The following is a 23,741-nucleotide window of genomic DNA, read 5'->3' as shown; positions in this document are numbered from 1 at the left end:
TGCAGCAGCACAATTCTCTGAGCAAGAAAGAGGCTGTGGGGGCCCAGTGCAGCTTTGGAGAGCCCCCAGCCATGTCCTCATGACACAACCCCCACCTGTGCCCCTCTGCCTGGCACTTATTAAACCTTCAGATATTCCTGTCAGCAGAAAACATCTGAAGCAAGGACAAAGGTACAAATTCAACTAAAGGGAGCCTGCAGATGTCATGGTTTCCACCAAGGCAGAGACAACACACAAGGAGCAAAAGGTGCCTCAGGTTTGTGGTATGAGCACTTCAGCACAGGAAACTTGATCTTTAATGGATGGATTTTTGATATGTCAGAATAAAAAGTCCTTCATCCACCAGCATCTCTTTTCAGAAGTGCTCCCCTAGGTCTGCTTGCACTGAATTGGGAATTTCCCAATGGCATCACTGTGAGCTGGGCCCTTTGGTTCTCTAATTGGGAAGGCAGAACACTCAGTCTGAGCTGCCACCAGTCCAGTGAAGTCTTGAAAATGTTCAAGAACATGTAACTCAGAAAGCTCAAAATACAGCATTCTCAAGGTTAAAATCAGGGCACTCGGCATCTAGAACAAGTCAGAAAAACTCTGTGGAAAAAAAGAAAAGAGTCTGCTGAAAGCACTCAACCTCTGTCAAGATGTCTTTTGACATTTTTTTGAAGCCAAAATCTTGACTTAGTAACTGAAGAATTAATCTGGAAGCAGAGCATTTTCATATGACATCTGTTAAGAAAACCTGTCTTTATTAATCCTTCAACCAAGCCTTTATGGCACCAATTTTCAGTAAGTCAGATAACCATGAAAGCCCCTGCACTGCAGAACTCCTGGGTCAGCTTTCCTTAAGGACAAAATACTAACTGGGGCATCATCATTCTCTACAGAATCATCAATAAATTCCTCCCAAATTGTTATTCCATTGCAGCTGCCCTGTGCTGACATCAGCAAACCAAAGATATTGCTTTGGCTTCCATTAAATCATTTCCCTGTGAGGTAGAGAACATGGATTTTATGAAAACTGAGACCACAAGCTCCTACAGAGTTGTAAGAATCAGGCTGTAACTAAAGACTAAAGGGAAGATTTGGGAAGCAGTAAAATAAGGCACCTACCTGGAATGCTGTCTCCTCTTCACAGGAGGGATCTGGCCATCACTACCACGTGAGAGCAACATGTACAGAACACAGCACTGCTCTGTGGTTCCTGCATTTGCACTAATGAAATATCAGCTCACAGTCTGCCTCAGAACCATGAAACTGCTCCAACATTGCTGCCCTAAAATCCAGGTGATGCAGAAATCCTGCAATGCGCTCAGACTCCAGGTGAAGGGAAGGCAAAACTGGTCTAACACTTGTAAAACAGAGTCCCTCCTCTGTTTTCAATTCATTACAGGCACTTTTCAACAGCAAGTTTCAAAATATCAATCAATAATCAATTTTGATAGCATTACTGAGAAAGCTACTACTTTTGGATATAGGGCAAATCAGCAATCTACAAGAAAAAGCAACAATTTCACCATAAATTGGTGACAAATTGAAAGGAAACTGTCCAGATTCCCTCACCTGGATTATGACACGACCCACAATTCCAATGGAATGAAATCATTCTATGTATGATGGATGTATGCTATTTCACAGGTGAATCTGCATGGTTTCACACATTTATCTGAAATACAGTAACACAAACAACGCTGCTCTGCACCACCAGATCTCCCCGATGTGAGATTCCATCACCAGGGAGGAGCTGCTCCCACGCCTCCAGAATCTTCCACGCAGCTGCAAGCACCACTGGACTCTGCTTCTGTTCTACAGGTGTGGGGGTGAGGGGAAGATGGAGCATGTAAAACACAAAATAAATCAGTTCCCCTAAACGGAACAGCAGGACAGGGTGGCAGGGGACAGTGTCACCACCACAGGATCTACTGTGCGCTCGCAAAGATCCTGCGGCCACACACTGAATTAGCTTCTGCTGCTGTTTGCACCTTGTCTTATGTGAAAATGTGCCAAACCAAATATTAAAAATAGTGTTTCAGTCTGTCACTTCCCCAGCCTAATGATCTGCAAATCTTCCATCCCAAGCGTCTAAAATTATTGGTACATAACATTCAGCCAAGGTAATATCAAAATATATTTTATTCTGGACCTCTTTCAGATCTGATTCAAATTACAGTTGTCAAAGCAATACAATGCAAAGGGAAACTGCAACAGAAAATGTGCCTAGAAGGGATATAAGGGCCTTGGGGACAAATCATTGTGATGTAGAACCAAAATACATCATAAAGTGTAATTAACATGGTCCAGGACAGTATAGAACATCTATATCAGTCTTCTTTAGACAATAATCATGAAAACTGAACAATAAAAGTCCTTTAAACAAGTACAAAAAACTGTCATGGGCTGGTTTACACTTTTACAACAGTTGTAGTTTAACTGGATAACTGAAGAAATGATGCAGACATTTTAATCCAGTGCTATAGGTAGGCTCACAGAATTAGACCCAAAGGATTTGTAACTCCAAATGAAACCATTACAACTACAATGTCAATGTCAGGAGAGAGAGAAAATTACTTCTGTATTCTAGAATTACTGTTCTGCACACTGCAGTCTGTTGAGGACAAGATTGCAAAGTACACTGGACTAGCAACAACATGCAGACTGTTTTCTTGTATTTACCCACAAATGTCAAAAAACATTATGAAGTAAAAATGAATGATTATTTAAAAATAAAAAAAAAAGAACAAAACAAAAACATGCCTCAAGTTATTGTCAAGCTTCAAACTTAAAGGCAGAGAAAGCGAATTATGTACTCAAAACTACTGATCTGAAGCACTATTAACACTAAATCTGCAATCCACTCAAAATGGCAGATTTTCCTGGTTCATCTGCCTCCCACCAGACTGACAGTGAAGACAGTCACACTTTCACAGCTCCTGGTATTTCAGAGCTTTCTCTAGAGGGAGAAGTGAGGACTGCTCCATGGCTCTCTCCCTATGGAAAATGTCAGGGATCTTGATGGAGATTTACTGCTGTCTCCCGAAGCTGCATTTGCTGCTAACATGCCACAATGTTGCTTCTGCTTTCTTCAGGCGTCTGGAGAGGGTGGAAGTGATCCCACCGGGGAATGGCTCTACAGGGCTTTGGGAAGGGAGGAGCTATCCTGCTCATCAGCCAAAAAGGGACTGGGCTAAATCCAGCAGGCCCTGCTCTGGCAAAACCCCACGGACACTGGGGACTCTCGGCTCGAGGGGGATGAGGCTGATTCTATCCACGCTGGGGTTCAGCACAGCCCCGGCAGCACTCACCCTGGCAAGGGTGAAATGACAGAGAGTGGGATTCCTGGTGGAGTAAAGACTGGAAAAATCGGGTCCCAAGGCTCCCCTCTTTGCTGAACAGACAACCTTGTATTTACAGGCTGAACCCCCCAGTTTGCAGTGGCAACGAAGCTCCTTTAATGAATTAAAGGTGTCAGCTGCTGAGGTCACTGTGCTGGCAACCCGGCACGGCCGCCCTGTGCCACCCACTGCTCTCCCTAAACACAAAGGGCATTCCCCATCAGACGCCCCAGCATGAGGTAAGCAGTGTAAGGAAAAAGGAGTGCTTTCAAAAATGAAAATCAATTAAAATTGGTAGAAATCTTTGGCCTTTCTCTCAAGATGCATTAAAGTGTCACGAAATCAAGAAACATGCTTCGAAATGCCATGTCGTTCTGACTCTGGTAACTACTACCTCCCCTCCACCCAACCCAGAAAAAGAGGCACTTTTAGTGTTTCATATAAGATTTCCAATCATCTAGTAGACATGCTAAATAACCCTGCACAATGGTAGTCCCAGAATAAACTCAGTTTATCAACATTACAAAGAGTCTAAAAAAGCTTTTATGAAGACCTAGATATTCTCTTAACTACACTAAAAAGTCCACTGGTTGGGAATCTTTACATCAATTTAAAAATGCAGAAAAAGGTGAAGTAAAAATAGAAAAAGACGAACTCTACAGAAACCTGGATCTGGTCATGCAAAAATGACAAACAGGATTCTGAGATGGATGCACAGAAAGACAGCGAACTCAAGAGCAGTTCATTTCTTACCCCATCATTAATTCTGAGCCCAGCTTTTCCCCTTCCTTTTATCCTCTGTTTGGATATTTGCTTGTTAATGTGTTGAACTGATAAAAATAGGAATGACTCCATCCGTGAGACTGAGCATGCACGTACACGCTACACGAAGTCAGGGCCTTGCCGCCACTTGGCTTCCCCTTTGAAAGGGGCAATCTGGACAGTCTACCCCACCCTGGAACACGAGGCCTTTGTGCTATAAAGAACAGCAATTAACGTCACGGTTCTGTGGTGTTTTCGTCTGGTTTTTGGTTGACAGGGTGGCAGAACGCGGCGGCTCCGGGCGGGCGGGAGCAGGAGCAGCACTGTGGCATGCGAGGCAGGACAGCTGGACAGCTACGGCCGGAGCTCGGCCTGGGGACGCTGGCCTGGCCCCGTGGCAGTGGGACATCTCGGCCTGGGGACGCTGGCCTGGCCCTGTGGCAGCGGGACACCTCGGCCTGGGGACACTGGCCCGGCCCCGTGGCAGCGGGACACCTCGGCCTGGGGACGCTGGCCCGGCCCCGTGGCAGTGGGACACCTCGGCTCGGGGACGCTGGCCTGGCCCTGTGGCAGTGGGACACCTTGGCCTGGGGACGCTGGCCTGGCCCTGTGGCAGCGGGACACCTCGGCCTGGGGACGCTGGCCCGGCCCCGTGGCAGTGGGACACCTCGGCTCGGGGACGCTGGCCTGGCCCTGTGGCAGTGGGACACCTCGGCCTGGGGACGCGGGCCTGGCCCCGTGGCAGCGGGCACTGCTGGCCCTCGCCGGGGCAGGGGCTCTGCCAGCGCAGCGCTCGACGCTCCTGACAGCCCTGGCCTGCACACGCTGGAGCTCTGGTGTTCTCTATTTCTGAGTGTGTGATGCTATGCTGAAGCAACCAGAATTGCAACCGAAACAGCTGATGATTGAGAAAGAGGAAAATGGCAATACCCTAAAACATGGCTGTGTGATTTTGCAGCTATGTCGCAGAATTCCACCACAATTCGGTTTAGATTGGCTGAAAGAATCATCCAATAACTTTTATGAAAATGAATAAACTGTCCATATTAAAATACAAAAGTACTATCAAGAATCACTTCTGACTTTCAGATTTAAATTCAGTGCAATTGACAAATGCATTGCTAAACGAAAAATGCAGCTTAAACATACTCAAAACATTTGTGTCTATTCCTGGGAGCACAGTTTAAAATTATTGCACAGAATTTTTTTTTATTTTTATTTTTTTTCATTAAATGACAGAGGTCAGCCACAGTCATGGACCTCCAGCAATAAAAGCAATATTTCAAGTGCCAGACACTCAATATATTAGGTTTCCTACATATTGTAATTCACAGGGTAATTGCTCTAAACATTTGCAATATGTTCCAAAACCCTAAAAATAGCTGGCACAGAACCACCACAGATAACTGTCTTTATGGATATGACTTGGTGTTGGTTTTAAATGCTGTGTATGATAGCAGTATAATCCTGGGGTGTATATAAACCATGTATTATTGTTGACTTGTCTTAATCACTGGCAAATTGCTACCCTACCTTAGCCAAACTCAGACTTGCTTCAAGTCATGCTTATTTCATGGAAATAGCAGAAATCGATGCCTAAAGAACAATGGTTAAAATGTCAAAGCTGCATTATCTCAATTAAATGAATTTATACTTGGAGGGGGGGAGGAAAGAACCCCAAACGAATAAAAAAATAGGTTAGAGACTAACAATCATAAGTCACAAAATTAATTGTGATTGAAATAGTGTTATAAAACCGATAACTTTGCAAAGCTCTGTAATATAAACCATTCCTTAAGTAAAATGTCTGTGACATAAATTTGACAACCTCTCTTTTTATAAATTTACACTCTTGGAATCTTATGCAAGACATGATGCAACCTTTTCGACTACACATACGCATAAACACAACCTCATGCTATCATTTACAAATAAAATCACTATTAGTATACTTTTAATCACATGAGCAGAAAAAGGTTTGCCATATACATCTGTCATTGTAAGAAAAATACTTGATATTGTAAACAGAGTAAAAGACACTATATAGTAGTGATTATTAAAAAAATAGCAGCTTACATCTACCCTATATTTGGAAAAAAATGTAGTCACAAGATACAATAAACTGCAGGACTGGAGCAGCAGGGGAATTAGTGCAAGTATTCATCTTTTAAATAAGCTGAATCACTGCTATTAAAATAAACTTGAAGCAAGTCCTCTGTTTAAGATCTTTTTTTTAAAATCTAAGGTAGTAAACATTTTGCCTCTTAATGGCAGTGTTATCAAATATATGCCAAAGATTTAATTTTAATAAAGAAAAATTACATGAAATACTTTTAATACTGGAGTTTGGTTACAATTATACATCTAAGCTCCTACAAATAATGATGGGCAACTCTCAAAGAAGCTGTGGCATGAACCCTTGTCCAGAAAGATCTTAACCTCTTAAATCAAATCCCCCAGCTATACTTTGCTCCTTTTCACAATAGTGCACAATTTAACCATATTTTAGCTATGGTCTTAAAGCAACAGAAGATGCATTTTTCCTCTATTTTTTCTCCTTTTTTTTTTGCATCCCTGTTTGTTTTCTTTTTCCTGTGTTTTTGTGCCCTTCTGTTCTTACGTTTGGCAGAATTATGTCCCAAATAAGAAACTACTGCATTTCAGCCATGTCACCAGAAAATCAAACATAGCATTATACCCATTTCCATCCTGCTTTGTAGATGAGAAGGACGTGGAATATCACGCTGCAAAGGATTTTTTTTTTTTCTTCTCTCTCCCTAATCCCTTTTCCACCCTCCCTCTGTTCACAAAATTGTGCTCTGGGAGCCACAAAATGTACCAAACATTATCAGGTTCAAACTACCTCTTCAAAGAATGCATCAAAACATGTTTCAAAGAAACGCCTTTTTTTTTTTTTTCTTTCAAGGTGAAAAAATATAAACAAGAAACTAAATCACTCCCTTACTTCATGCATCCGTAAACTTAACCAAAACAAAACAGAAAACCCAATGTTTAAAAGCAAAGAAAAAAAAACTACTGCTGCAGATTTCTGTAAGTCCATTTTCTCTGTACACACAAACTGCTCAACTACTGAGAAGGAAAACAAAAATACCCCACAAATCCACGTGAGAATGGATTTCATGGGGGAAGGGGTAATGAAGGCTGCCATTAGTATCTTCTGATTTTGGTATGTATATGGGTCTGCTCTTGTATATGGTATATTTCTCTCTCTCTCGCTCTCTTCTGTTTTTCATATCCAAAAACCTTTAAATGTTATTTTGGGGCACAGCAGATTCCAGCACTTGGTGAACAGGATTCACAAGCTGTGACAAAACTCTGTCATCCTCTTCAGGGTGTAAATTTTTTTTTTTTTCTTTCTCCTCTTTTTTTTTTTCTCCTTTTTTTTTTTTTTTTCTTTTTATATACAGTATATGTATATATTTCTTTTACATTTGGCTGTAGTGGACTGGCCATGGTTCGATTGGGACTATAGCAGTACATGGGTCAGGGACAGTCATTTTGGCTATGTACACATTCATAGTCGGTCCATGGCTTCCAACTAAGAGCGCTATTTCCGGAGGTCTAGTACACAAACCTGCAAAGAGAGAGACACACATGCAGCAGCTGCACAGCACCACGGGCTTCCCCAGCTCTGGGTGAAGTATCAGAGCAAAACCTGCCACGTGGATTGTGTCAGCTTAACCTTGTATCTGTTAATAATGATTAAATAATATCAAAATGAACAGGTGAGCCCTTTATGAACTCCCAGCCAGCTCCAGTGCTAAGGGCACTGCTGTCTCTAAAATTACTATCAGAGCAGCAACAACATCTTATGTAAGCTGTTTGCCTGTTATTTAATACTGTGAGGCTGAGAACTAACTCGAATCTAGTTCGTAAAAATATAAAATTAAATTAAAGTACGCGGACAAGTACTAAAATAGATCAGAAAAACAGTTAACATTATACAAATTCCAGTTTTAGTCTTCCCAAAATCTCCACTAAGTAGTGCTTCTGGGTCTGTTTGATACAGAAATCTATTAGTAAAATATAACTAGCAAAATATAACTAACTATGTTCTCAAAAGATAAGACCAGCTGCAAGTACATTTAAAACAGAGTGGAGGAGAAGGGCTTTTGCTAGCAACAGTGGAGAACAAATTAAGCCCAACATTTTTCAAAATATCAGAAACTAAGTGAAAACAAATCTATTCCAAGTACAATCAGCTTCTTGGGCCAAATTAATTGGAGGACTGGAAAGGTTACACAGCATGTATAAAACAAGGGTCATCTGGGGGGAGTGATAATCAACTTCTGCTCAGGATATGCCTTGAGCTTTTGCTTTATGATATTGCCCATATTTACAGGACTAAAATGATATAAAAACCAGTCAAAATTAATTCTCTAAAATTTAGGCTTCTTAAAATCCAGAACTTCCTATTTTGTGATTTGAACTCTAACAAAACAACCTTACTTACCAGCAAGGAGCATTCAGGAGGGAATTGCTTTGGCACCTGTGTTAAGATGCCACCTGAGACTCTGCACTACTGAGCTGCCAGGACGGCTTTTTGCTGATGTTTGTTAAAGGAAGCTACATCACTTCAAAACAATTCCCTTATCAGCCTTATTTTACTTTAATTTCGCTTTTCCTTAGGGTCTCCTCTTCTTTCTTTGTAAACTATGGTGAGACAGAGGCAAGCAGAAGCCCCAGAACTGTGCTCCTTATGGAGACCCTGCACATTCCCACCCCTCTGCAGGGCAGTGTCAGAGCAGCCAGGAGGTGATGCTCCAACACCCTGCAGTGAAATGACAGTGGGAGCATTCATGATTAGTTAAACATGATTTTATCCCCTGCATTTCCTAAGCAAAGTAAGCAGGCTGATATTTATATATAGCTGCTGACATTTTTAGGAACTTTTTAATTACAAGCATCTAGAAATCTGCACTTTGTTTTGCTGCTGAATGCAATGCAGAAGGTATTTTATTCCTGTCATACATTATAAAAATATCACCTACACTGAGCATTTTCCCTCGAAAAGGGCAGAGAAAGAAAACCAAATTTGTTTCCAAACCAGCCACACTGAACACACTGACACAGCAGGCCCCAGAAGGAACAGAAAATATAAATTGGAGATCTCTCCACCTTCTGAGGTTTTTGGACTGGAATAAAGATATTCTCCTTAAAATACCACAGGAGGGTTACAGTTGAAAACCTACAGGTGAGCTGGCTGTATTCAACCTTCAGCTAGAGAAGGAAATTTTGTCTCCATTGCTGGCTAAAGGATTTCCAGAAGATGTTTGTTATTGGAACACCAACCAAATCAAGCAACACTTACTGAACCATCTGAAGCACTTGCTCCAACTTTGTCTCCTGCTGCATTCCAGCAAACCTCAAAAATCCCTCCTGTTCCCCGATAACTGTGAACTAGGGCACCTGTCTAAAAAAGGGACAAGGCAAGTAATTAATACAACAAAATCAAAAGAGAACAAGCACAATTTGTACATGTAAAATTTCCCCACTGCTTTGAAAAGCAAAAATTCTCAGAGGAAAGTGGTCCAGAAGAGATTTGAGGAGAGTCTCAGCACTTTGTTAAAGAATGTAGCACAACCATTGCATCTTGAGCTCCTGTGTTTGATGGGCAAAACCGGGGATGGTCACAACTACTTCCAATTACCAAAATGAGCCTTTCAGAAATTAATACCCAATGCCCAGCAGGCAGAGATTGCATCATGCCTGATAAGAAGGTCTTTAGACTTTCAAACATAACAAGCCCCTTTGTTCTGCCAGAAACACAAAACAAGTAATAGTGTCCTTTTTGAGAAAGGTGCATAGAAATACTTTGCCATCATTATCTTCTCTCACTTTGCATTCTCTTGTTTGTCAGTGAAATTCAATGAAACAGCCAAGCAGATTACTATGTCCACACCCAGATGTCATTTTTCACAAAAGCCCCTGTTTTATCAGGAATTTAAAGTCCAGAGTTCAAAAAGAGTATTTTTGGATGAAATATGTTCTTGGAGAAACTTTGTTCAAGGTGGGGTTTTGTTGGTGTCAGAGTTTTTGGTTTGGGTCTTTTTGTCTTTAAGACAAGTATTACCTCACCATAGGCAACCATTCAAAGAGAGAAATTAAATGTACAACCATTAAAAGAAATAATCTCAGAACTAAGAGAAAACCAGCGTGTTAGGAAAGACAAAGTTCTTTGTGGCTGAAGTATGATGGATAAACAAAGTTTGGAAGGATGGAAAAGACAAAACCACAAACTTCTCAACACAGACAAGAGCAATACCTGTGTATTCCAGATGTGTACACATTTATCAAAGGAGCCACTGGCCAGGTACCTGCCATCAGGACTGAAAGCTACACTATACACAGGTTCTTGATGTTTTGTCAGAGTATGAATACAAATTCCTCTGTCTACATCCCATAACCTAACAGTAGAATCAAAGGATGCACTGTCAAGGAAAAAAAACCAACAGATTAATTACATCTCAATTCACCATAATTTTGTTGCTAATAAAAATAGAATATGATAAAGTGTCTTACATGCTTCAAAACATTCTGTGAACTTACATTTATAGAAAGTGAGGTAAAAATAATGTTCAACAAGCATTTAAAACCAAGATTAAATAGTACCTTGCTAACATAAGATTGGCATTTGGATTATTTGTTCCTGGTCCTGTAGGACTCCATTTGATAGTATAAATTTCTTTGTTGTGTGCTTGTAAATCATGGACACAACTGTCTTGTTTCATACTCCAGATCTATGATAAAAAGGGAGGAAAACACAAATAATTTAGCACAATATTGTACTAAAATACATTTTACATGTTTCTTCTGTATCATTTGCAGGCTGACTGTTATCTTTTAGGCCACTCAAAATATTTCCTATGATTGCTAGGTTTCTAGAGTAATTATGCCAAGTTTTATTCCAGGACCTTTCATTCTTTGAGTTCCAAGTCCCCAGTGAGGTTAATGAATAATAAAGGTGCTGCCTGCAGAAACCAAGCTGCCTGAGAGAACTGCAAACCCCTTGAAAAGTGCAGGGATGAGAGCAGATGCTGAAATGAGAAGAGCAGTATGTAAATGTTCATGTCTGAGTTGATAAAATACCACGGTCTTATTTTTAAATGAACTTCTTGCTACACAGACTGAGTGAAATAAAGGGATAGTAGAGAAATTTTCTGCTTTCATACAAATCCAGAGACACAAATACCACTATGGCATTTTCCTGACGTATTAGTATTTGCATTGCCAGATTTCAGTGCTCAGAACTTCACAGAGGTCATTAGAGGACTCTAACTGCTGTACCATCATACTCAACAAACAAAATAACTTTATTCCATTAAGAGTTCACATGGCTTCTGCAGAAGGGATTTGGGAAGGCTTTTATTTGGCAGAAATTTTATATGGTAGATAACCACCTGAATGCTATTTTTAATAATATCTGTCTCAGTAAATGCTTTTAGTTCAGTTTTTGTTGGAAAAGGCTACCAGGAGCATGTTTAAGCCCAACCACATTTAAGCTGCAATTGAGGTGAATGTGTAAACAAATGGTGCTTTTCAGAACTGCTGCTTTGCTGAAGAGGAAATTGATTTTCAACATGCAGATAGAACTGAAATTGTATTTCCAGTTTAATTGATGGGATCAAAATCTAGCTTCTCTCCCCAAAACTAGCATAGATGAAAGAGTCTGCATCAGCTGCCCTAGAGAACATTATGTTGTAGATAGAAACTGACCAAGTAAATAAATCACTAGGCAGCTTCCATGTGCTTCCAAACCTGGTATTTATTCCTTCTGCCTTTGAAAAGTAAGTGATCCACAAGTGATTAGTGATGTGTAGACTTATCCTCCAGAACTTGGCTTTTGAGCTAATCCTGAAGAAAACAGTAACATTTTTTCCAGCCTGGGCTCCACTTGAAACAGCCACCAAGAAGTTAATTGCCTGAATCCCACAAATGCTGACACATTCCCAGGTGTCACCTCTACTCCTGGAGAGGCAGCAGCAACAGCAGCTCAAGCTCCAGACTGGAATTCATCACCCTGGAGCTTCAGCTGTTTAAGGATTTAACACCTGGCTTAACCTGGCTATTTTGACTCCATCCACTGCCAATGGAGAACAACTGATGCTCTCAGGGGTTTCCTCATCACACTAAGACACTTAGCTTAGGAAGGGATAACTTGCTCTTCAGCAGTGCTAGACAGTGCTGACTGGAGATGTCTAGACATCCAGCTTTAGACTGGAGGCTTAATGCTTAAGTGTTTGTATTTAGATAAGGTGATTTCCCTTGCCAGAGCCTGACTGTGTGCCAGCAGGAGGGATATGTGGCTACTCATTCAGCCATTCCCTGATTAAATAACAGTGAGCTGGATGGAATTAACTGTCCCAAGGGCTACTAGCAGGACAGCGCTGTCAATACAAAAATGTATCCTGAAACTCTAGCAAGCACAGTGCTAAAGGTCCCAGTGAATGGAAAGCATCTGTACCATGGAAGCAGCACAGGCCTGTCAGGCATGAACAACCTCATTTTTGCTGGTGGCAGGTTTGTAAGGATCTCTGGAGTGCCCTGAAGTCACCTGTGTAAGCTGCAGTGTCCTCTGCACTCACAAGTTTGCCCCTGTTCTACAAGAAAGCACAAAGCTGTGAATCACTTGGAGGACAAGTGTAGGTGCAATTGAAAACTGCAGAATACCTCCTGATGAACTGGAAAAATCCAGGAGTGCACACAGCCTCTGAAGAAACAACATGCCAAAGATTTTAACTAGAAAGAAGGGGAAAGCAGAAGAAAACCAGGAAAGGAGCAAGGCACCTGTTCTTGAATGTGCTACCTGACATGAATTCCAACTTTTTTCTTTTAACCAAAAGCAACCATCAAGCGTGACAGCTTAATGATTAATGACCTGATTCTGTGAACAGCTAAAAGCACCTAATAAATCATGCTCCAAGTCGCAGGCTGGCAGCATGTAACAAGTCCTCTGGACCAAAGCTTGGCTCTGATTAACAAGGATTTCTAGGATTGCCTAACCTTGTTATATTAAAAAAGAATGAATATAGGACAACACAGCAAGTACAGTGATACTGCCAGAATGTCCAGGCTAATGGAGTGCATTCCACAGTACTACAAAGACAAGGGCCAGCCCCAGAATTCCCTTTACCTTTAGAGTCATGTCATCAGAGCAGGATGCCAGCAGATTACCAGTTGGATCCCATTTGATTGCATTTACTTCATTCTAAAAGTGAACAAAGAGATTAAGTTGGAGTCTTCCCTTCCATTACAAAATGATAGCTTACAAAAGATAAAGCTGGACAGCAGTTACGAGTATTTGCATAACTGTCAGGATTTTAACACTTAATTTTTATTCATAGTTTTGCCTTCAGTAACAACTAACAGCTTTTTGCTATCCATTTATCCTATTTCCCATGCATTCTTGTACACCACCTGGCAAAGTTTTCAAGTTACCATGCTTCTTCTCCTAAAGCTCGCTCTTGCACACTGACACTGGTGAAACAAGGTGCACATGGGGGCGAGAATTGCTCTGATCACAGAGATTGTGATTGCCATAAGACCTTAACCACAACATAGTACCTATGTGTGCATCTACTGCCTGTAGCCAATCACACAAGTGCTGGGTACTGGTAAGTTTACTGAGCCCCCAATCTCTCACTAATAAAAATATCACAGAGCAACCCCCTTTTTGCAGTACTTACTGTGTGACCCTGGAAGGTTTTGATGGGCCTATCTTGTCCTAGTTTACAAACGTGAATACACATGTCTGTACTGCACGAGGCAAATGTGTTGTTACTCTGCCAATCAACATCTAATGCTGGTGCTAAAAGAAAAAGAAAAATATTTGAATCTATGGTGCGCACTCTGCAGGAATTTCATGTACAAATTTAGCATGCACCACCCTGGAACAAAAGCCAACAGACAGCAATCACTAATTTTACAGCAGTCCTGAAGATAAACACTATGAACAGTAAGAAATGCAGCTAAAACAAGTCTTACACAAAATGGAACAAATTTAATATAAGTCATCATAATATGGAACATATGTGAAATCAAAGTTATACAGAAGACAATGCAGCAGGACATCAAGCTGCAGTTAAGTCATCTATAAACAAATCTCAGGAGTCAGCACAAGGAACAGGTTCCCACAACTTCATACATCATCATGCATGAGCTCATCTCCACCAGCAGCTCCTGCTCGTGCTCAGGGATGGGTGAGGATTTATTTCCTTTCTTAATTCCAGCATTGTAAGGTGTGGTAACTTGAAGCTTAATCATGGGCAACATGTTCCATTTGATCAAGCCAGCTATTTAAGGCAGATAGCACAGAGAGAACTGCTGGGAGTAAATGCTGAGCTGATGTTTCTGGCTGCTGTCATGGCACTGGAAATGTGGAGCGAGCGGAATAAGGAGTGGGAACGAGACACGTTTCTTAAAGGCCCTTCAATGACACGTCTGCCACCCTCTCCACTCTGCTTTCCAGCTGATTCTGGCAGGATTGCTCAGCATGCAGCCCACACAGCAATTTGTCTGACCTCCTGCACTGCCACCCCAGCTGGCCAGAGAACAGCTTTCAGCTGCTTTGGGGCCAAACAATCCGGGGACAGGGGAACGATGGGATACGGGGTGGGATCTCTGCAGCAGGAGGATGACAAATGCAGTCCTTAGGTGATAAACATTAATCCCTGGTGGCCCACCCACATGATTTGTCTGCCACCATTCTACAGAAAGTCAGGAATACTTGGAGTATTTATCTCCTATGACTTTGTTGGAACTGCAATAAAACTGTGAGTTATAAAATCAGAACAAATTAATCTTTGTTTAGATTCTCAATATTCCAATATGGGACTATAAGTAACCAAAGACTACCTGTAAGATTTTTAAATTATGCAATTATGCACCACAAACATCCGATTTGTAATTTTTTTAAAATTTTGTCTTTTCAGATGACAAATCTGAATGATGACATCAAGACTTACCAGAATGAAAAGGAAACTGCTGCTTGGCTTCGCCAGTGTGGGCATCCCAAATAATTGTGGTCTGTGTTAAACAGATAAATACACAATAAACAAGCTTGTACAAATTGCTAATTTCCCCACAACTACCACCACTCACAAGTATGAGAATACCTACCCTGCTCACCATCACCCAAACCTGCTCTTGATTATACATTTCTAGAGTTTGATCCAGTACTAAAAGAAATAGTAGTAGATGTACAGAAAACAGTAGAAAATTTAAAATTACATTAGAAAGGTCTTTACCTATAACATTTTGGGGTCTAGAGGGAAAAAGGAATTTGTGGGCTTTTAAACAGTTTTATCCCCTTAGTCCTATTTATATTCTCCTAATCCATTCCACACACCTATTTTAATCTCAAATACTTGTATATTCAAATTGTAGTATCAGCTACTCACTCGTTCCTAAGGAGATGTTATTAACAGTTAGTCACATACTGAAAAATTTAAAGGTTGTAATTTTGTTCTATGTTTTTCTCTGCCAATACTTTCATAACCTTCTGGTTAAAGAAATCTTACGTGACAAAATCAGTATCTTATCATCAATATGTTATATACCAATATCCCTGCCCTACCTCAATGATCAATGACAATTCTGACTGCAAATTCAATGGAAGCATGAACTGACCACACAAAATAATTATGGAAAAGCCTAAGGTTGGGTCATTCTCTCTGCTAAAGCAGAATATTTTTCAAAGCATAATCGCAGTTTGTCTAAGACCTTTTATTGACTGAGTGAGGTTTCTATTTCTTCCTTAATTATTTCCCTGCAAATGAAAGCTGTACCTCCACAAATATTTAAATATTGGCATAACCATCACAGATGCCAAAAGAATAAACACATCCTTTCCATGCTTTGAGACATGAAATTTTCCTTCTTTTGTGCCAGCACAAGCATTTATAAAGCTGGCCAATAATGCAAACCAAGTAAATGCATGTAGGAAAAAAACCAAACAAACAAAAACAAATAAAGGAGAAAATGTCCTACTTTACAGTGACACTGCGAGTTAAGTGGTTGTACTGAGGTTGCAGTTTGCCACTCTAAGAGACAACCTGTGTTGACTTCTGCACCTTGAATCAGTTACAGAGGAAAAAATCAACTCTCCTTACTCTTGCTATAGTCTATCTGGTTCTCTGAATTCACTTTAAGCACATTTCCCTTCACTCTGTGCCCTTCCTACCATTCATACATAAAACCTCTCACACTAACAGCAGCTCTGAACTGAAAGACCTTGTAAACCTGAATTTGTTTAGAGGTGTGAAATAAAACACAGTCAAACAACGAGCTCCGTGGCATTACACAACTGGCACCTCCCCAGTCACATATATCAACTTCCCTTATGTTCCAGCTCTAACCTTTATAATCATTCTCAGGTTTGACTGATATCCAACTCAGCCTCGACCTACCCCTCCAGTACAATTTTTTTTTCTTAAGGCTTTGCTTGAAGTGCTTCGTTGAATTTAGATGGTTTGGTTTTACAAAGGTTTAAGGTTTCTGGTTTCAATACGCTTTCCAACTCAGACTAACCTAAACGGGAAGAGACCCACAGACACTGAAATCTAGGAAATTAAAATATCTCAATAAACTACTATAAAACCCAAGGAAACATAGCTAAGCATAGCAAGATCTTTTGTAAGCACATATTTACATCCCATGCCTTTAGTTTCATTTACTTACTTCGCATAGTTTTGCTATTTTGCTTACAGTTAGATTATAACGGTGAAGGAAAGAATTTTAATTTTACCAAAGATTATCTCACCTTGTCCACTCCTGCACTTAAAATGAAGTTTCCTTTCTTGTTCCATTTTAACGCAAATATAGGACCTTTATGTTGCCCTAAGGTGCTGGCAAGATTACCTGAAAATTCATATTGATATGAATACATTAAAAAATAAAAAACTATGCCGTGAGCCACAATATAGGAAAATATATCGTAAATTAAAAAGTATTTTGCTTACCATCTTTAGTCCATATCCTTGCAAAGCCATCATAAGACCCAGTTGCTAGAAGTGTACCTTCACTCTGCCAGCAAAAAGGTTATTTATTTATTTATTTATTTATTACTGTGTAACTCAAAGCTAAAGAGCACAAAGCAAATGTGAGGTAGAATAGATCTGCATAGGATTTATGACATTTTATGGGTTGCAAGTTATTAGAAAGAAGCTCCTGAAGTATAATACAAGCTACAATGCTGCTCAAAACAGAACTACTCCAGGTGCTGCTACAGAGGCCACCGCTGCTGTCAGTTAAAGTGTGACCGTGAGGTGCTGCAGGCGGGGTTTTCCTGGGGGCACTTACGTTCCAGTCCAGCGAGGTGACGTCCTTGTTGCTGGGCACGTCCTGGCCCCCCTCGCGGATGCAGTGCCGCAGCACCAGCTGCGTGGAGCCGCTCGTGCTGTTCTCGCTCAGGTTCCATATCCGCGCCGTTGAATCGCCCGACCTGCGCGACACCCCCAGGGGACAGAGACCCTGCTGGTCACACACGGGCCACCCCGCTTATTCACGTGTACAATGACACGTACCAGCACGAGGACAGGCTGTAATGTCACAGAACGTGCAATATACCATGCGCCAGTAACACACAATATGATAACAACAGGTGACATTACAATATATGGTATGGAAAATAATAGATATTATACTTACATATAGTCTAATAAAAAGCACTATATATAGTCTTTATAAATATTATAATTTTATATATTTATATATAGAATATTTATATATATTTATAAATTTCTATATATAAACATATACATACATTTACATTTTTTATATATTACACATTCATTTAATATATTACATTTATATACACATACATTTTATATATATTACATATACATATAATATATATTACATATACATACATCCACAGTATGTAATATAGAATATATACTAATTATATATATGATATGTGCTACACAATATATATGCTATGTGATGCATATTATAAAATATATTGATTATATAGAATAAAAATTATGCTTCCATATTTATATATTAGAACTGTATGTTATGGTATAATAATTTATAATACATTACTTAATTATATATTAATTAATAAATAGTAATAAATTCAGTTTTAAACCACTATTTTCTAAAGAACAAACACTGTGGCATTTGACGTTTGGGGAAGGTGTTCCCTGAGCCTTCTGCCCTTTCCATGCATCATCATCATCATCATCATCAACAACAACAACAACAACAGCAGCAACAGCAACAGCAACAACAACAACAATAATAATAATAATAATAATAATCTCCATTTAAAAGCATAATTTTCCACACTGTGCCATTTGATGCTCGGGGTAGGTGCTCCCTGAGCCTGCTGCTCCCATGCAGCAGCAGGGCACCCCAGCACAGACACTCACACACACTCTCACACTCACGTGGGCAGTGCACATACCCTGAGGCCAAAAGGTCACTAACGGGATTCCAGGCACAGATGAACACTTCAGACTCGTGGCCACGCAGCACCACTGCCTTGTTGGGAGGGATTTCCACATCTCCATCTACTTCCATCATATCTGTGTGATTATCTGCATTATGGGAAACAACAGTACAGAGAGGGGGATTTTAGTATTTTGGGACCTTGTGACTCCTGTATGGTTCAGATTCCTCTGCCATGAGTGCAAGAAGTCACAATTTATGTGATTCAAAAATTTGACAGAGCTGTCATGCTCTTTTATTTTTTTCAGTTCCAATTAATGAAGCACTATAAACAGATGGGGAGTTTCGAAAATGTGAGAAAGCTCTTCGCCCCTGTAAACCTTCCCATCCAAATGGATTTAAATTTGGAGCTTCAGAATCAGGGCCAAAAGTTAATTCTTTTGCTATGCTAAAAAATAAATGCTGTTACAAGTACCCTGTTTTTCAGGCCCAATACTGCATAGTGCAATATGTCACTAGTCTAGCTTGTGCTGTAGGAATACATTTATAACACATTCATTTTCAAAAATCTCTCTTTTCACCAATTGCAGTCAAGCAGGTTTTAAATCTACATTTCCAACACTCCATTTACAAAATGTCTTTAATGAATATAATCACATTTGTTGATAGAGTTAACATAACCAAGCTTCTCAAACTTCATCAGCAATTACCTTGGAATTATGGCAGCATAACTTTCTGCATGGAAGTGAGATTGAAACCATATTGTTCTGTGGAAAATACTGGGGGTAATTCAACTGACAAAACAGTTTTCTTGGCATCTATCATCAATCATTTTCTATTATTAAAAATAAATTCACGATGAGTGCAAATGCAGAATGTAAGAAATGCTGCACAGTTCACCTGCTCCATATTTATTCACTGCAGTTAAAGAAATCATTTCACAGCTATTGCTTAATTTAGCATTAAGGGCTTCTGTCACTGTTTGTGCATGTGAGAAAACAAAAAAGGCTATTAAAACATGAGTATTTTTTCAGAAAGAGCACCACATAAAGCGTTGCTTCAGTCAGAGGATCGATGCCAGTCTGAAGTGCTGTACAGCCAGCAGGGGTTGCTGGTAGATCACATTTAACAGGGCTGAGATTCGAGGTCTACCCTTCCTCTATCCAGTTCAGTTACCAAGTAAATACTCCTTGGAGATTTTTAAATGAAAGCATCAAAGTAGAGACCTCATTTGTTTCAGCCAAAGAATGTATTTCTAGCTTTTAATCATATATGCTAACAAAAAAAATCTAGTAAAATCAGGCTGTAAAATTTGTACATGGCTCAATATTAATATTCTCTCCAAAAATGGCATTTTCCAGGTGTTTTTACAGAAAGAATTGTAACTCCCGTACTTAAACATGCAATTCAGACTTCCAGAAGAGTATTTTCAAAATCACAGTTTAATGCCTGACCCACACTTTTCCATACTAAGCCTCATTGTAAGATAGCTCCTTTGACCAGTGATGACAAACAGAACTCATTTATTTCACCAAGCACAACTAAAACAGAATTCATTAATAAAGCAAACCTGAGAGCAGTTGCATCGAGCAATTTTGAATAGCAAATAGTGAAAACTGGTATTGATAAAAGAGACAAGGGACACAGGGCTTGTCCCAGCAACCCTGACCTCAGGATCACTAGAAAAGCCAGGTACAGCTCCTGGATCCATGGGTTTTACAGGACTTTTTGGAGGAGTTTGCAGAGCTTCACCAGCAATACTCAGTTTTAACCAGCCATGGACTGCTTAAAGACTCCTCTCCTCAGTCCTTGTACAGGGATGACTCAATTTTTTTTTCCATCTGATGCAAGGCTCCTGTGAAAAATCTCCAGGTGATGGAAAAGTAGCAGTACTGGGAGTGAGACCGGTCAAAGGAATATTGTGAATTAATGAACTCAGAACTTTGACTCCTGCAACCCCAGATATCAAAACTGGGGACAGCCAAAGGTGAGACACGACCTGTTCAAGTGTGAACCGTAATGAAGGAATTCTCTGCAAGCTGAAGGGTTACTCCAAACTCCACATTTTTACCTCATTGTCTACAAGCTCATACAATGATAAACAACTAGGAAATGCTAACTCAGCTTCAAGCAATTTCTGTCTCAACTTACTTGCTATAGTGTGTGCTCCATTCTCCTCTCCATTTGCAGTATTTTCTCCATTTTTCGCTGATCCCTGTTGGTTGGTGGCAGCTGCAGCTGCAGCAGCTGCTGCCTGCTGTTGTGCAAGTTTGTCTCTGTAGGCCTGTTGTCTTGTCTGTACCACATCAGGCATCACTGCATCTATCAGTGAGAGAGACTCTATCGGCCTACCATCAAACAAGGTACCATCCTAAATTACAGCACAGGGAGAAAAGAAAAAAAAAAAGATAACACCAAGTAGAAATTAACATTACAGGCAAAGATTTCAAGCAAAACTAAAGAAATGTTTTGATTTAATATAATAAAATGGTTTACATATGCTGCTGGAAGTGATATCTCATCATTGTTGTGGACTGGAATTTTAGTCTAAAGTTAAATGGCCACCATAAATATGCAAAAAAATCCCAGGCTTCTGGGAGAGCCTGTGGAATCAGAAGTTACTTGTTTTGAGTTTGCTGAATTGTCTGCTAAAGCAAAAAATTCTGTAAGCTATCTATGAATATGATTTCAAACATGAGTGGCTGCAGCAAAATCTAATGGTTTGTTTGAAGAGAGAGCTGCAAACATTGCAACTCGGGTCACTGACTTGCGAAGTTATAGTCTTATTAGACTAATACTTTCCATAAACATATTATCTGGGGAGTTGACTAGTTTTCTTCCTTTTTTTAAACTGTGCTGGCATGCTTTCAAACAACAAGGAAGAATTTTATCCTGAAATGGACAAGACCCAGTTAAAAATACCCTTTTACATATGCTAGGGCTTTGTAAGGATCTATTTTTAGGGACTAGAAGGATTCCTTGCAATAAATATAGGGTCTTCTTCTTCTATTCCTATCACTTGCTTCATTTTTCTGAGGCTTCCTAAGGGAAAGGATTTGTTTCACTAGGACTGTGAAAACCACACAAACAGCAGACATAAGGGAGACTGGAAAGCGAGCAGAATTAATGGGGAAAAAAAAAGTTTCCTTTAGTAATCTGACTGACACACAGAAAGGCTTCTCACCTTCCAGGCACAAATGAGAATGGAAATTGAGGGAGAGTGTCTGCAGCATCAGGCAGGAAGATACATAGCTTTCTGTACTGCTGGAATAACCATTTAAACATCAAATTTAACAGATCCTGCTCAAGATGAATTAGCCAGCAGAGGCAAAAAGCAAGCTGGCATACACCTTCAGCCTTTCTGCCACAAATTCAAACCCTCTCCTTGGAAATCCTGCCTTTGGGCTCACATTACTTCACTGTGATGACACAAGAGCCCAAATAAGAGCTGCACAGTGCTCTCCCACTTCCCTAGTGCCAGTCTAAGAAACCAAAAAATGAAAAGATTGCTGCTCTCCATTATTATCCTATTGCACTGGATGCACTACAACATTAGAAGAGGGTAAAAACAGACAATGGACCTTTAAGCAATGAGCCAGAACACCATGCCTGGTGTTGTGTGGCTGCACTGGGCAGAACCCACACCCAGTTATGTCACTCCACTCTGGTTCCACCACTAGAGCCATGGTGAACACCAGCAGTAAGGAATCTGAAGTAAAAGTAAGTAAATAGGATACAAGAAAGTTAAGAAAAAATACTAACATTCAAACTTACTGCAAGCAGGGACACAATGCTCCTGCAGGCAAAGCCTCCTTACCTCATTAATACTGACTTCTGCCTCTACATACTGCAGACCTTTCTGGATGATGGAAATCAAAGCAGCTGGTGGCACCAGAGCACCATTTATGTTAGACTGGCTGATATGGCTCTCTATACCAAAGGTAAATGCTGAATGGGAAAACCCTAAAGACAAGGCAAAGACATCAGAATTGATTTACAGATAGACAATGCTGCTTACTGTAGCACAGTAGGACCTTCTGTTTAACACCTGAGCAAATGATACAAAGTATAGTGCTATAGCATGCTTCTGAACTACCAAAAACTTATCAAAACACCTCAGTTCCCTCATAGTTTAAGTGTACAAAAAGAGAAAAGTGAAGTTCATATATAAACACAACAATTATTAATTACAGTATCAACGACAAAACATTTGTGCACAAGTCAGCATAAAATACACAATTCACCATAGCATTTAAATGTATCCATACATTCACAAACTACATGTAAGTATTGTATGATATGTAGTATTTAATAAAATAGATATATATCCAATACAGAAGACTCACTAGCTATTTTCATTCACTGATTTGAGACCCATGAAAATTAAATGGATCTGCATGTGAACAGAATTCAGCTCATGGTCCAGTGCTGCCATAACTGCATACACTCTGGCATTTAGAGCTACATCAGCACTGTGCACTGATTGAGAAGTGGCAAACATGTTATGGTGCAGCAATGGTAAATGCTTGCTATTTAACTGATCACCTTGAAAAAGTGAATTTAAGCTAGAGAAAAATAGCTGTTTCAGCAAGTTAACTATTGTCATGGCATTTTTTCTTTAACCACTCTATTTTTTTTTTCTTTTTCCCTGTCAGGTAAGCAAGGAGCTGCCTGCAAACTTTCAAATGAAGATGAAGCAATTTTGTAAGTTTGGCTTCTATGACAAAAGCAATCTGCAACTGGAGTAAGAGCTTGTAGTAGTTTTCAGTAAATTCAGGCAGAAAAATGAGGTTTTGCTTCCTTTGACAAGTAGGAACTGTAAAAGTCTGCCATCCACCATTGCTTCTGGTGCTTCTCTCCCCAATTTGGGAAGTCCATGAGCAGTGGATATATGTTGCATCAGTCAAATGCATTTCCAACAAGCCTGAAGCCACCCATCAGCAATCACTAAACAAAAACTACGATCAATAACGACTGAAACAGCAAGGTAAAATATGAAATAGATGTGTATATTTTCTTTTATATATATATATGTATACACATTAAAGCTGATCTCTTAAACTCCAGTCTTAAGATAAAAGTGTATTTTTGCTTTAATATGCAGACTTCTTTTATGTACTGCTGAGATCATATTCCCTCCTGCCAGCTGACAATCATCACTTGTTCATTTACTGGGGCATGCCCTGACTTCCAGTCAGATCTTCCCATTCTAAACGTAGGCTGTGTTAAGCAATCAATATC

At 40.0% G+C, this 23,741-nt stretch overlaps 1 protein-coding gene across 4 annotated transcripts in view; it reads right to left on the bottom strand.

The window, feature by feature from the left end:
* Positions 1–6,012: 6,012 nt before the first annotated feature.
* Positions 6,013–23,741, bottom strand: part of TBL1XR1 (TBL1X receptor 1) — a 103,881-nt gene continuing 86,152 nt past the window's right edge. For all 4 annotated transcript variants that reach the window (XM_038146530.1, XM_038146533.1, XM_038146531.1 and 1 more), the window contains 13 exons: positions 22,318–22,463; positions 20,652–20,871; positions 18,517–18,649; positions 17,409–17,550; positions 17,069–17,132; positions 16,870–16,967; positions 15,074–15,134; positions 13,796–13,917; positions 13,243–13,317; positions 10,722–10,849; positions 10,375–10,540; positions 9,421–9,522; positions 6,013–7,683 (listed from right to left, as the gene is read on the bottom strand). In XM_038146530.1, the coding sequence (XP_038002458.1) occupies positions 7,657–7,683; positions 9,421–9,522; positions 10,375–10,540; positions 10,722–10,849; positions 13,243–13,317; positions 13,796–13,917; positions 15,074–15,134; positions 16,870–16,967; positions 17,069–17,132; positions 17,409–17,550; positions 18,517–18,649; positions 20,652–20,871; positions 22,318–22,463 (1,484 nt within the window). In that variant the 3' untranslated portion in view covers positions 6,013–7,656. The remainder of the gene's footprint in view (positions 7,684–9,420; positions 9,523–10,374; positions 10,541–10,721; positions 10,850–13,242; positions 13,318–13,795; positions 13,918–15,073; positions 15,135–16,869; positions 16,968–17,068; positions 17,133–17,408; positions 17,551–18,516; positions 18,650–20,651; positions 20,872–22,317; positions 22,464–23,741) is intronic.

The sequence above is a fragment of the Motacilla alba genome, chromosome 9 (assembly GCF_015832195.1).
Source record: "Motacilla alba alba isolate MOTALB_02 chromosome 9, Motacilla_alba_V1.0_pri, whole genome shotgun sequence".
Taxonomy (NCBI): Eukaryota; Metazoa; Chordata; class Aves; order Passeriformes; family Motacillidae; genus Motacilla; species Motacilla alba.
Note: the sequence above shows the minus strand (reverse complement) of the source record. Positions and strands in the feature narration are given on the sequence as shown.